Below are 15,627 nucleotides of genomic sequence, written 5' to 3' on the forward strand. Positions count from 1 at the left end.
ATCGCGAGCCACAATTAGCTCCGAGAGGGGGTTTGCGAGCCATATTCAGCTCCGAGAGAAGGTCGCCAGCCACACTCAGCTCCGAGAGAGGGTTGCGAGCCACATTCAGCTCCGAGAGAGGATCACGAGCCACATTCAGCTGCGAGAGAGGGTCGCGAGCCACACTTTGCTCCGAGAGAGGGTTTGCGAGCCACATTCAGCTCCGAGAGAAGGTCGCGAGCCACACTCAGCTCCGAGAGAGGGTCGCGAGCCACATTCAACTCTGAGAGAGGGTCACAAGCCACATTCAAGACCTTTCTGGCCTTGAGAGCCAATTTCAGCTTCGAGAGAGGGCCACAAGCCACATTCAACTCCGAGAGAGGGTCACGAGCCACATTCAGCTCCGAGAGAGGGTTGCGAGCCACATTCAGCTCCGAGAGAGGGTCGCGAGCCACATTCAGCTCCGAGAGAGGGTCGCGAGCCACACTCAGCTCCGAGAGAGGGTTTGCGAGCCACATTCAGCTCCGAGAGAGGGTCGCGAGCCACATCCAGCTCCGAGAGAGGGTCGCGAGCCACACTTAGCTCCGAGAGGGGGTTTGCGAACCATATTCAGCTCCGAGAGAAGGTCGCGAGCCACACTCAGCTCCGAGAGAGGGTCGTGAGCCACATTCAGCTCCGAGAGAGGGTCACGAGCCACATTCAGCTCCAAGAGAGGGTCACGAGCCACACTCAGCTCCGACAGAGGGTTTGCGAGCCATATTCAGCTCCGAGAGAAGGTCGCGAGCCACACTCAGCTTCGAGAGAGGGTAGCGAGCCACATTCAGCTCCGAGAGATGGTCGCGAGCCACATTCAGCTCCGAGAGAGGGTCGCGAGCCACATTCAGCTCCGAGAGAGGGTCGCGAGCCACATTCAGCTCCGAGAGAGGGTCGTGAGCCACATTCAGCTCTGAGAGAGGGTCGCAAGCAACATCCAGCTCTGAGAGAGGGTCGCGAGCCACATCCAGCTCTGAGAGAGGGTCGCGAGCCACATCCAGTTCCCGTGCACCTCACAGTAGTGGCAACCAAAGCCCCCATTACTGGTATAATGATAACCAAAGCTTTTCCATAGACATCACCTCGAAGCAGTATATACCCCCATTCAGTATTCTCTCATCAAGCATTCCAAACACAGTTGCATGCAGCTTCAAGCACCTCCTCTGACAGGTAGTATCATCCAGTCTTCAGTGTACCATACTTAAATTATTTCTAAACCCCTAAGACCAGTATACGTGCATCCAGATCTGCTCTTCTGTGCAGGAATACACACAAAATCCACCATTTTGATATGTCCTCTTCATACATGTTTGCTAGACCTGGAGCTAATCCACCAAGCTGGCAGTCAGCCGCGAGCCACAATTCATGGGACCACGAGCCACAATTCATGGGACTGCGAGCCACATGTGGCTCTCGAGCTACAGTTTGGGGACCCATGGGCTAGATGTTTCTTCAATAGGGTTTTCCGAAAATCATTTTTTAGAACGCATGGATGCCAGCTTTCGATAGCTTAATATATTACATGACTACAGTAATAAAACAACAATGTTTATTGGCTAGTGCTTTAGGTCTTCACTACTGTAAGATGAAGTCATGGAGCGGTGATGTCACATAGGCATAGAGTGTGATTTCATGCTAAAAACCATGATGCCTATGGTCATACTGTTTCATATAGCCAAATAGTTTAGCAAGAGTGTATTGAGGAGACAGTTGTCAATATATAGCTAAAGGTTAAAGTGAACCAGCTACCAGGTTTTTTCAATATAAAAGTAGAGCCACAACCTTTAAGGCCTCTTTTACAGTATAATAAGCTGTAGGTGAGTCCCCAATCCCCTCTGAATGACAGAAAAAAAGAGCTTGTATTATACCCACAGATGGCGTGGTCTGGCCGGATGGGCATCTCTGGTCTTAATCCGCAACTTCCTCTCTTCTCACAATCGCTGTCCTCCTTCCCTGCTTCATGTGGATGACGCGTCCTACATCATCCACACAGTGTCCCCCATCGCACTCCTACACAGGCAAACATCTCTCTACCCTACTGAGGGCAGAGTAAAGTCCTGTAGGGAGCATGCGCCGGCTTAACTTCCGGGTCATTGTGTTTTTTGGCCTCTCTGAGTGCACACACATTACAGCACCGGCAGGGCAAAGATAAGTACGCCTGCACAGGAGTGCAATTGGGAGGCTCTGTATAGATGACGTAGCATGCGTCATCAACACTAAGCAGGGAAGGAGGACGCTTGCAAGAGTAAGAGGAGGCACCAAAGTAAGACCAGTGACGACCATCAGACCGGACCACCACTGAATATGGGTATAATAAGAGGCATTTTTTGCATTATACAGAGTGGACTGGGGACTTACATGCAGCTTACTGGAATGCTTTTAACGAGGCCTTCAAGGTGGTGGCCATACTTTATGTAAGGAAACCTGGTGACAGGTTCCCTTTAATAAATTCATTAAAGGGGTTATGCGATCATTAAATATCCGGTGCTACCAGTTTACATGCTAGAAGATTAGTCACCTACTTATATACTTTCTCTAGCGAAAATGTTGATGTAAGCCAGTCTCATATGCAGGTGTATGGCTTAGTGTTTATCTCCGGCTTTTAGGACATTTAGTACATTGGACATGTGGTTATCACCTCTCTTTCCCCCATAGTTTGAAACATCACAAATCAAATTATTTTCATCTCCACTGCTACCTGCTTTTCTCCCTGTCTTTTGGAAGGATTGTGTTTTACATGCTGGGCAGCTAATACTGCAGTCTTTAGTGAGCAGGGGAACAGCAGAGCGATGTGTCACCAACAGATCTATGTGACGACAGTGAGCAATTACAGCACCACCATAAATCTTGTACTGTAATATGCAGGCAGCTGTAAAAAGAGGGAATGTTTGTCAGAGGGGAATACAATAATTGTGACTTTAGTCGACATTGGTAATCCCACCCATGCTTAGCCCTGCCTCAACAAGATAATAACAAGAAATATACTTTTGAGATCTGGCAGCATCATCTAGTAACCATTCAAAAATAAGTACTTTTCTGTATTCTTCATCTTGGAAAAAAAAAACACTTCAATGTATTTACACAGAAATATGGTGATAAATGGTCATAGTCATAAACACTGCTGAAAAAAAAATCAACATGTCCTAGTTGGAAATTGAACATGACAAAATTGCTTCTTAGGAAAGCAGTCAACAGATCACTGCATTGAAATCTATTGTATTTTTATGTAAATTAGAGGCACATTGTTCACAGAGGTTCTGGCACTCTACAAATTGCACAAATGTGGAAAGAAGCATCCAAAAGCAATTTTACGCCACTAAAAAGCTCCATTCTACTATGTGTTTTTGAAGGTTTGGAAGCCGTCTACTGAAAGGTGTCATCTGCTGACATAATGTGCACATTGCTCATTGACAATCCATAGGGGTGTTCACACCTGCCTTTTATCGCAGTCAACTAGAGATTGCTATTTTTACCTGAATGATAATCTCACTTCGGTTTTAACACTTGTATCATTATTCAGTTTAATGACCAGAATGATAATATTGTTCACATTTCAGTCCATGACATTGCCCATGAGGCCATATTTTTGTAGCCTCATCTTAACTGATCTCCAGGTCATCTTTAAGTAAGGCTGATGCCACACATTGAGGCTGGCCGGGTGGCTAAAGCTCCTCTCTCTGGCGGCAGAGCTTTGGCTGAACAATTGGGAAACAAAATCATGAGACTGTGCAAACCTTTGGCTGCAGGGTGTGGTCTCACCCCTAAAGACTTTACAGGTGTCACAAAGATCCCTTGGAGACTAGCAAGTCTGAAAAAATACTTTTATTATAAGCAAAGAGTTTCTCTTTGAAGCCCTAAAAAAGGAAAGTCCTTAAATCCTTAAACTAAAATAAATATTCCGCATATCTAGGCTACAAAAGCATATCTTCAAACCAAGGCAACTATCAACCATGAAGTACCTAAATCGACTAAGATAACCAGCCATGTTGTGGTCTATAATCCGCTGTCTTTTAGGTTTAATTCTGGAACATCTGGGCTATTATTTTGGGACATCTACGGAAGCTGATTATAGAGGATGTCATGGCTGGTGGAGGAGTGAGTCTCTTTACCTGTTTCATGATTACCTTCAGATATATGTTGTAGCCCTGATATATTGTTTATTTTTGGTATTTGTGACTCTATACAAATTTTGCAACCACCAGTTTGGGAGATTGTGATTACTACACAGGAGGGAATCCAAAGGGTGTACATAACATAGGCAGACCATGTAGTTGTTATGGGGCAACTGGAAAGAGGGTGCTCAGATCAGATTGGCTGTATCCATAATTTAAGGTGGTGAGAGCTTGCGCAGAGTGCCCTTCTCCACAGGTCTTACAAACCAGCTTGGAAAGGAGATCTGGCGAAATAAGCACAAAGTCCTCCTGTCCCACATGTTAGAGGACCAGCAACAGAATTAGGCTCTGGCTTAAGCTTTGCTATGGTGCTCAAGGAGGAACCCTGTGTGCACTAATGATTGCTTATATTGCCCAGAAGATCATCAAAAATGCTCCTTAATGACGTTCCAGGTACCAACAGATGGGTCCCTTCCTTCCCTAGCCTCTTGATTCAACTGAACATCATCTTTGAAAAAAAAAGATTTTGTGATACTGTTAAGATGTTTCTGCTGAATGTGTATGTGTGATCACTCAGTTGTTGTGATGTGAATTGCAGCCTGTCAAGGTTTTGGCTACCTTGTTGCGATCATGTAATGAATTTGGAAAAATTGAGGTCCTTAATTAAATTCATGAAAAGGTAAAAGGTAGATACCTCTGAACGGCGTAACCCCAGCAAGACCCCACTGTTTATTGTCTCCATCACACATATGGCTCTACATCATACATGTCACACTCTGGCCCGTGGGCCAAATGTGGCCCACAGGGTGGTTTTATTTGGCCAGCGACACCAGAACCACCACCAGTATATGGGCCCATTATTCTGTATGGAGAACTATGTGGGGAAATTATTCTGTATGGAGGACTATGTGGGGCCATTATTCTGTATGGAAGACTATGTGGGGCCATTATTTTGTATGGAGGACTATGTGGGGCCATTATTCTGCATGGAGGACTATGTGGGGCCATTTTTTGCATAGAAGACTATGTGGGGCCATAATTCTGTATGGAGGACTATGTAAGGTCCATTATTCAGCATAGAGGACTATGTGGGGCTCATTATTCTATATGGAGGACTATGTTAGGGCATTATTCTGTATGGAAGACTATGTGGGGCCATTATTCTATATGGAAGACTATGTGGGGTCATTATTTTGTATGGAGGACTATGTGGGGCCATTATTTTGTATGGAGGACTATGTGGGGCCATTATTCTGCATGGAGGACTATGTGAGGCCATTATTTTGTATTGAGGACTATATGGTGCCCATAATACTGTATGGGGGACTATGTGGGACCCATTATTCTGTATGGAGGACTATGTGGGGCCCATTATACTGTATGGAGGACTATGTGGGGCCCATTATACTGTATGGAGGACTATGTGGGGCCCCTTACACTGTATGGAGGACTATGTGGGGCCCCTTACACTGTATGGAGGACTATGTGGTGCCCATTATACTGTATGGAGGACTATGTGGGGAAATTATTCTGTATGGAGGACTATGTGGGGAAATTATTCTGTATGGAGAACTATGTGGGGAAATTATTCTGTATGGAGGACTATGTGGGGCCATTATTCTGTATGGAAGACTATGTGGGGCCATTATTCTATATGGAAGATTATGTGGGGCCATTATTTTGTATGGAGGACTATGTGGGGCCATTATTCTGCATGGAGGACTATGTGAGGCCATTATTTTGTATTGAGGACTATATGGTGCCCATAATACTGTACGGAGGACTATGTGGGACCCATTATTCTGTATGGAGGACTATGTGGGGCCCATTATACTGTATGGAGGACTATGTGGGGCCCATTATACTGTACGGAGGACTATGTGGGACCCATTATTCTGTATGGAGGACTATGTGGGGCCCATTATTCTGTATGGAGGACTATGTGGGGCCCATTATTCTGTATGGAGGACTATGTGGGACCCATTATACTGTATGGAGGACTATGTGGGACCCATTATACTGTATGGAGGACTATGTGGTACCCATTATACTGTATGGAGGACTATGTGGGGCCCATTATACTGTATGGAGGACTATGTGGGACCCATTATTCTGTATGGAGGACTATGTGGGGCCCATTATTCTGTATGGAGGACTATGTGGGGCCCATAATACTGTACGGAGGACTATGTGGGGCCCATTATACTGTATGGAGGACTATGTGGGACCCATTATTCTGTATGGAGGACTATGTGGGGCCCATAATACTGTACGGAGGACTATGTGGGGCCCATTATTCTGTATGGAGGACTATGTGGGGCCCATAATACTGTACGGAGGACTATGTGGGGCCCATTATACTGTATGGAGGACTATGTGGGACCCATTATTCTGTATGGAGGACTATGTGGGGCCCATTATTCTGTATGGAGGACTATGTGGGGCCCATAATACTGTACGGAGGACTATGTGGGACCCATTATTCTGTATGGAGGACTATGTGGGGCCCATTATACTGTATGGAGGACTATGTGGGGCCCATTATACTGAGCACTATACTGGTTGGCCTGCGACTTTGTCCAAGTTTTTAATTTTGGCCCTCTGTGTTTGAGTTTGACATCCCTGCTTTCAATCAACATACTCTGCTTAACATAAAAAAAATGGCTGGAATGACATTGTGTATATGTTGCGGTGAAATTTCTCGTTTTGAGTAATACCATACAGCCCATCTAATGTAAAAAAAAAAAAAAGAAAAAGCTAATTATTCAGTGGATTATGTGATTCGGTCCAAATTTGTGCATTATATGTCCAATAAAGGAGAGGGGAGCACTGTTTACAGACACATCTCTATATATCTTGAAGCTCGCAGCAGTTAATTTCCGACTCAGACAGTTTAATGCATTTTTAAAGTGCTCATTATTTCAAGATCCCGATAAGAACTCAGCGTTTGATGTATACCAGTATCATCTGTATCCAGTCTCCCATCCAGCATTCTACCTGGAGCACACAAATTTATTAAATGTGAGAAGAGATTTTTATTTTTTCATTAGTTGTGTAAGCAGATGAGTTTGTTCTCTCCCAGTCACACTCCACTGATTATTGAAATGAGATAAGATTTTGTTGCATCCGTTTCAGACATGAATCTCTAATAAATTCTTTTCATGAGGTACTGATGAGGAGTTTGGGAGTCGGGGAGGGGCAACCATTGCTTTATTTTTTTTCAGAATTGAATAATGTATTTACTGATTATTAAAACATGAAAGCAGATTCACATTGATATTCCTAGACGGTGTGGATTAAATCTGCCAAGTTGGAGATGACTAACGTGAACTTTGGCTTTCCATGTAATTCGATAGAACTATTGAGTGTAGGTCGAGGACAGAACATTTTTAGGCCAATGTACCAACTTATCACTAACACTTTAGACATAAAACAGTGCATGTTACAAGAATCATGACCAGAAGTGAATTATGAATGACAGTGATGTGACCATGACCTTGACTTACGTCGGATGACCTTTCCTTGGGGCATTCACTGTAAATATCAATAAACCGTGATTCATCCCTCTATGGCTAGATCTATGGAAAAGTAGACTTGCTCTTGAGATGATGGCTTTCCTTACAATCCCACTAATTGGTGTGATCGATCCATGGTTATAATCTTATTGCCATCTGTTCAATGAAATGATTTCTAACCCAGATCATGCAAACAAATAAGCCGCTATCTCACTAACTCAACACAGCAAAAGATTATTGTAGGTTCAAAGAGACTAGCTTGCTATAAAAAAAAAAGACTGTAATAAACCTGAAAAATCTCCCAGATGTTCGAGTCAATATCTCATCAGATATGATATTTCTGACAATGATACTTATTAACACAGAGAGAAAACATGACATATTTCTTTTGTTTTCAACATAAGCACTGACGTAATAAAATGTACATGGAGATTACATATGGAGCATAGAGTATTGTTTAAAGGGGTTGTCCAGACTTATGACATTGATGACCTTCAATGATCAACTATTTTTAGCTCCAGAAGCGGCCAGGTGGAAACAGGTAAATGGATTCGGAACAGCACAGCTCTGCTCCCTGTGTAGTGCCCGCTTTCAGGTGCTGCAGTCCTATTGAAATAAGTAAGAGCTGAGCTGCAGTTCTCAGTGAATGGAGATGTGCTGTTCCAGGTTTGTCCACGGTTCCAACTCTGAAACAAAGAAAAATCACCAATAAGCCTGGACGGCTCCTTTAAGAAAAACATGAATACACTGCATATTTTTTTTCTCACTTTCCCAATGTGTATATGTATATTGTGACAGTCACAGGTGAAGTATGTTAGGGAAGATATGTTTCACTACGGTTATTAGCCTTAGTGAACTAAACCTATAATTTCCTCCAGCATGTTATACGTTGGGGGTTAAACCACCGTGTTCAAAGGGAAGGGTTTTTTTGTGAATTACCATTGTGAAGGGCAGAAGGTCATTCACCATATCTCCACCTCAGGGTGTGGCTGAGCAAGGTTAAATGCTCAGTCACTTTTTTTTCCTCTGGTGTGGTCACGAGAAGGAAGTCTACAGACAGTGTGTGTGGAAGCCAGAGAGTTCCACAGAAGGACTTGTGTTTGGTGGAACTTCACTGTGCTACCCGGAGCGGGGCGAAACCCTGCTCACCTATGAACTGTTCTATACTTTATCTTTTTATTTTCCATTATTCCGGAGAGGACATGTTTATGCTGTGGAACTCTGCTGAGGTTTATGCCATATCCCAATAAAGCTCCAGGAAGTTAACCCAGGATGTGTTTTCCTGTGTCTGCCTCTGTGAGAGCTGAGCAAGGCACTTTACCACAATATATATATGTATATGTATATATATATATATATATATATTTATATATATATACACACAGTACAGACCAAAAGTTTGGACACACCTTCTCATTTAAAGATTTTTCTGTATTTTCATGACTATGAAAATTGTACATTCACACTGAAGGCATCAAAACTATGAATTAACACATGTGGGATGATATATACTTAACAAAAAAAGTGTGAAACAACTGAAAATATGGCTTATATTCTAGGTTCTTCAAAGTAGCCACCTTTTGCTTTGATGACTGCTTTGCACACTCCTGGCATTCTCTTGATGAGCTTCAAGAGGTAGTCACCGGAAATGGTTTTCACTTCACAGGTGTGCCCTGTCAGGTTTAATAAGTGGGATTTCTTGCCTTACAAATAGGGTTGGGACCATCAGTTGTGTTGTGCAGAAGTCTGATGGATACACAGCTGATAGTCCTACTGAATAGACTGTTAGAATTTGTATTATGGCAAGAAAAAAGCAGCTAAGTAAAGAGAAAAAAGTGGCCATCATTACTTTAAGAAATGAAGGTCAGTCAGTCTGAAAAATCAGGAAAACTTTGAAAGTGTCCCCAAGTGCAGTTGCAAAAACCATCAAGCGCTACAAAGAAACTGGCTCACATGAGGACCGCCCCAGGAAAGGAAGACCAAGAGTCACCTCTGCTTCTGAGGATAAGTTTATCCGAGTCACCAGCCCCAGAAATCGCAAGTTAACAGCAGCTCAGATTAGAGACCAACTCTGCAGGAATTTGTATCCATTCTGTCCTATAGAGGTCTGCTTCCCTGGCCTATCAGCTGCCAGCAGGTGATATGTCAGGCGACTTCACCCTCCACTCCTCTCCTGAACTTAGGTTCCAAGTAGCTTGTCTCTTGTTCCTGTTTGTGCATGTTCGTTCTGTCTCATCTGTTATTGACGAGGCTCGTTTACCGTTTATCCTGATCTCTCTGCTCCTGAACTCTGCTATGTGTATTGAACCTGTGCTGTCTGCTCTGACCTCGGATTGTCTGACCACATATTTGCCTCTGTCCACCTGTACTTCTTACGTGAGTCTTGACCCTTTGGTCAGCTGCTGCAGACCCGGGGACTACCCTAGAGTGGTACGTGGCATCTACTGGAGGCTAAGTCTATCTTCACCATGAGTGGCGCAAGTGAATACCATATGGTCACTTAGTTTCACCTCTCCAGGGTAAGCCTGGCCCGTGGCGCGGTGGGTCCACGATCCACCAGCGTTACGCTCAAAACCAACAAATTTAAAGGACAGGATTGAGTGGTAATTAACATCAGCCTTAGGCTAGGACTACAAGGCGACATGTGTCAGAAAAGTCAAATGACAAAACCATCTGTGCAACTTGTCTTGCTGTTGTGCTACTATTTTAGAGCTGTAATTTTGCTGTAAAATAAAACAGCCAAGTTGCGACAAGTTGCATATTGCTTGCAACTTATCGCATGTCGCTTTATTGAAGTCTATGGCAAGTGAGTCGCTAGTCACTTGCGGCAGAAAATCGATCTCATTTGGAAACATTTGCAATCATGTGCCGTAGTATGCCGCAGGCTGCAATGTGACACCATAGGGAATCATTAGATGTGATGGGGCAATGCGACACTGTGATTTCAGTGTCATGTGAAATGTCGCTGTGTTTCCCCAGCCTTAGACTGATTGGAGGAGCAAAGTTAACTAACGTAACAGTCACTATCTCTAAATGTATACTACATAGATACCAAAAACTGACCCGCACCTCCTAACAGTGTGAACAGGTGCAAACTTCTGTGACTGTACTATATACAACCCAAAGAATGCAGCAGCCTCCTGTCATGACTGGAGAACACAGAAATTTGCCAATTTTGTGCGCTAAATACCTTAATTTTGTAAGTGTATCGTATATATAGAAGTAATGCAGTTTACATTTCATTTATTATCCTTGTTGTGCTAATTTTCTGCCAGTGTCTGCTGTCCTAGTTTTTGGTAGCTGTCCCTGGCATTGTATCTGTTTGCACCTTACCAAAAACACTGCATTAGTGACAATGTGCGCTGTAAATAATGTATCTGATAGACTTGACAAAACTACTGCTGCATTCTCCATACTTTCATTATTGCATACAGCAGTAGTTTTGTCGAGTCTATCAGATACATTATTTACAGTTTAGAGTTCAGTTCAGACACAAAATCTTGGTGCAATATTTTCCAGCACCAAGTTGGTTTAAACTAAAACCATCAAGTAAGATGGCATTCTGGTGCAAGTTCTGATGCCCCAAATTTATATCAAACCTATAATGGGAAATCTACCCACTGTCAGAAGGACCATGACACAGATTACACCAGCATAATGTCATAAATAGTAATTCAGCACCGTTGTGTCAGATTGCATTTGTTTAACAAAATATGAAAATGGAGAAAGCACGAGTAACATAATGTAAATTAAATATTTGGCTGTCAATTTAGTGTGCCTACCCTCTACCTCCACTCGAAGGTCACCTTTTTAAATATTTCCTTAGTTCTTTAAAAGGGTTTCTCTGGAATTAGGAAAAATAAATAACTAAAAGGAAATGTCATTATAAATGAATTCCTTAATGCCTTTAGCTAGCAAATCACATTCTTTTTATCTAGGGACGTAATCACTATAGAACTAAAATGTCAGCTGCCTTTTTACACTTACAGAAATCTGGCTTAGAATGCTAATATCCAGGCACCTGTGAGTATGTGCAGCATGAAGTTCCTGTGACCTGGAGATAATTTGACAGTACATGGTATAGGTTATCTCCAGCTGATATGCATTCAGAAAGACAGGGTGGACAGCAGTGTGAGCAGCCTCTTCTTAGCTCAGCACTCCTGGTATCTCCAGTATTAGGTCAGAAAGATAGGGTGGACAGCATTGTGAACAGCCTCTTCTTACCTCAGCGCCTCCAGAATTGATCAGATACAATGGGCGGACAGCAGTGTGAACAGCCTCGTCTTACCTCAGCACCCCTGGTATCACCAGTATTAGATCATATACACTGGGTGGACAGTAATGTGAGCGGCCTCTCTCTACCTCAGCACCCCTGGTATTACCAGTATTAGATCATATACAGAGGGTGGACAGTAGTGTGAGCGGCCTTTCCCTACCTCCGCGCACCCAGCATCACCAGAATTAGATCAGATACAATTGGTGGATAGGAGTGTGAGCGGCCTTTTTCTACCACAGCACCCCTGGTATCACCAGTATAAGATCAGATACACACACAGGGTGGACAGCAGTGTGAGCAACCTCTTCTTACCTCAGCACCCCTGGTATCTCCAGTATTAGATTTGATACACAGGGTGGACAGCAGTGTTAGCAGCCTCGTCTTACCTCAGCACCCCTGGTATCACCAGTATTAGATCATATACACTGGGTGGACAGTAATGTGAGCGGCCTCTCTCTACCTCAGCACCCCTGGTATCACCAGTATTAGATCATATACAGAGGGTGGACAGTAGTGTGAGCGGCCTTTCCCTACCTCCGCGCACCCAGCATCACCAGAATTAGATCAGATACAATTGGTGGATAGGAGTGTGAGCGGCCTTTTTCTACCACAGCACCCCTGGTATCACCAGTATAAGATCAGATACACACACAGGGTGGACAGCAGTGTGAGCAACCTCTTCTTACCTCAGCACCCCTGGTATCTCCAGTATTAGATTTGATACACAGGGTGGACAGCAGTGTTAGCAGCCTAGTCTTACCTCAGCACCCCTGGTATCACCAGTATTAGATCATATACACTGGGTGGACAGTAATGTGAGCGGCCTCTCTCTACCTCAGCACCCCTGGTATTACCAGTATTAGATCATATACAGAGGGTGGACAGTAGTGTGAGCGGCCTTTCCCTACCTCCGCACACCCAGCATCACCAGAATTAGATCAGATACAATTGGTGGATAGGAGTGTGAGCGACCTTTTTCTACCACAGCACCCCTGGTATCACCAGTATAAGATCAGATACACACACAGGGTGGACAGCAGTGTGAGCAACCTCTTCTTACCTCAGCACCCCTGGTATCTCCAGTATTAGATTTGATACACAGGGTGGACAGCAGTGTTAGCAGCCTCTTCTTACCTCAGCACCCCCGGTATCACCAGTATTAGATCAGAAAGACAGGGAGGACACCAGTGTGAACATCATCTTACCTCATCAATCCTGGTATCTCCAGAATATCCACTGAGAACATACAGTATTTTCCTAAACATGAAAAACATGAAGGGAGAGTGGGGTTCCTACTGAACATGCTCACAAATTAACATTCACATTCAGGTTATATCAGTGTTACAAGATGGCAGCCATTTTAATTCTATAGTAATTACCTCCTTATACAAAATGGGTGTGATTTGCTAATTAAAGGCATTTAGAAATGTATTTAGAATTACAATTTCTTTTTGTTATTATTTTTATATTCCCGGACAATCCCTTTAAACTTAGATAGCTATTATGCCTCACTTTTAAACCCCCTTTTTTGGGCTTTAACATATCTTAATACATCTAAAACTAACACTTAGAAAATCTGAATTACTACACGAGCTGTCCCTATTCTCGTGGGCTCTTTCCATTGCATTATGAGACTCAACGTTTCACTCTTTCCACGCCGTATTAAAAATATTTCAAAACATAATACATTACAACTTGTAGGTCTTACCGTTCCAGTTATACAGCATGTGTATGGCACCCCGCAGGATAAAGGACCGCTACTGTTGCATGAATGATATGGATTCACCATCCAGTCGGTAAACTGGTCACCTCCACAACAAGAAAACTGCAGGAATAAAAAAAAGAAGTCAGAGAGAGACCGAGCTACCAGCCGTGTCGTTCCAATAAATAATGAAGTGCTCACAGTTTTTACAGAAAATGTATGGAGATGCTAAACCAAAAACCTAAAAGTCAACTGTGGGATAAAGATACAGCTTACAGTGTTCATTTCACAGTAGGATTTCACCCAATTTTTTTTAAAAGCAATTTTGCACACGTTTTTAATGGTGTTTTTTTTTTATTTTCTGCAACTTTTTGGGGGGTTTTGTTCAAGCCAATAGAGACCATTGTGAAAAATGCCAGAAAAAAAGCCATACCTACAGCATGTTGCATTAATAAATGCAATAAAACATTTAAATGCAATAAAACTGCTCCCAGTCACATAAAAAAAACTTCTTATATAGTGCACTTAAAGGGAACCTGTTACCTCAATCAATAAGATATGTGAACATAGCCTTATAGTTGCGCTGGTTTGAGTCCAAAGTTACATATTTTAGGCTCTGATTGATAAACTGAAGTCTGTGGCTGTTTCAGGGGCAAATTCAGATCACATTTTTTGGGCGGGGGTTCTGACAGAATTGCCGATACATTCACGAACGTGTAGCCAAAATATTATATGAACCCACCCTAACAAGTAGGGGTTATCTGAGGTGAAGAACCACTTTGAAGATAAAATAATGCTCATCTCTATAGTGCCCTAGTGAGGCCAAGCGATGAATATATATGTACATATATGAAACCTCCTTTGCCCCTTTTCTCCACGTTTTCTTCCAATTAATCTTTGTAATTCCAGCACAATATTATATTTTTAATGAAACTTTTGGTACAATGTTTAGTAGATGTTTGGACTGCAGTATCAATGGCTCTAAATTGTAATCCAATTTATTATATTTGCTATGAAACAAGAAATTGTTGTCACTCGTTGTATTCTTGTTGAAATTGTGGAACCCAAATTTTTGGGTACATCGGTGACTATAAGTCAAAAACTAATCTCTTGGCACATAAAATTGGGCAAATGTGATATTGAAAAATGATGGGAAAGATGGAAGTTACTTTGCAAATAAGAATCATAAGAAATAGGGGATTACTACACTGATTGATTAATATCTGCAGGAAACCCATCAAGGAGATGAGGTTTTGGCATTCTTCAATATAAGTGGACCATAAAGGTAATCACATTAATGGATTCTTCACTTTGGGAAATTACGGCATCAAGAGGATTACTGTATTATTCTGTATGGACTAAAGGCAGCATGCGTGAGCCTTATAGACATGTCAGGAGACATAGTATTTATGGATTGTAAACCTACGATGTCTTGGTTAAGTGGATCCATCATCATTACATTAACCTATGTTATTGCCATCACTGCATTTATGGAGAACAAAAATCACCATAATCCACTGAAATATACCCTCATCTATTGTCTAGTGCTATCTAATTAGCGCTGATCAGGGCAATTTTTTGCATATATTGGATTGTTCTCCTGCCTATACACATGCCTATAATTGTAAAGTCTAGATTTTGGACATCTCTTACTATTATTGTAATTCATTGTTAAAAGGGAATCTGTCACCAGTTTTTTGCTACCCCATCTGAGAGCAGCATGATGTAGAGGCAAAGACTCTGATTCCAGCAATGTGTCACTTACTGGGCTGCTTGCTGAAGTTTTGATAAAATCATTTTTTTTCTGTCTGCTGCAGATCTAGCAGTTCTCTGAATGCTGAGCTCTGTGTAACCCCGTCCACATCACTGTTTGACAACTTTCTGTGTACACTGTACATTGTGGTGGGTGCAGGGTTACTCAGAGCTCATGAATATGGAGGACCACATGGCAGCAGGCTTACTAGTCCTCTAATGATATTTTCATGGTAATAAAACATTGATTTTATCAAG

General features: G+C 42.6%; 1 protein-coding gene across 2 annotated transcripts in view; it reads right to left on the reverse strand.

The window, feature by feature from the left end:
• The window catches only part of LOC141166668 (tetraspanin-15-like), a 200,725-nt gene that overhangs the window by 41,220 nt on the left and 143,878 nt on the right, over nt 1-15,627 (reverse strand). The window contains exons 5-6 of one of the 2 annotated variants that reach the window (XM_073653581.1): nt 13,624-13,740; nt 7,398-8,325 (exon numbers count right to left, since the gene is read on the reverse strand). In XM_073653581.1, coding sequence (XP_073509682.1) covers nt 8,134-8,325; nt 13,624-13,740 — 309 coding nt within the window. In that variant the 3' untranslated portion in view covers nt 7,398-8,133. Of the gene's footprint in view, nt 1-7,397; nt 8,326-13,623; nt 13,741-15,627 lie in introns of those variants that run through there. The other variant, XM_073653580.1, reaches the window with a different exon arrangement.

Source organism: Phyllobates terribilis, unplaced genomic scaffold (genome assembly GCF_046119375.1).
Source record: "Phyllobates terribilis strain yellow unplaced genomic scaffold, ASM4611937v1 Scaffold_11__3_contigs__length_659146591, whole genome shotgun sequence".
NCBI lineage: Eukaryota > Metazoa > Chordata > Amphibia > Anura > Dendrobatidae > Phyllobates > Phyllobates terribilis.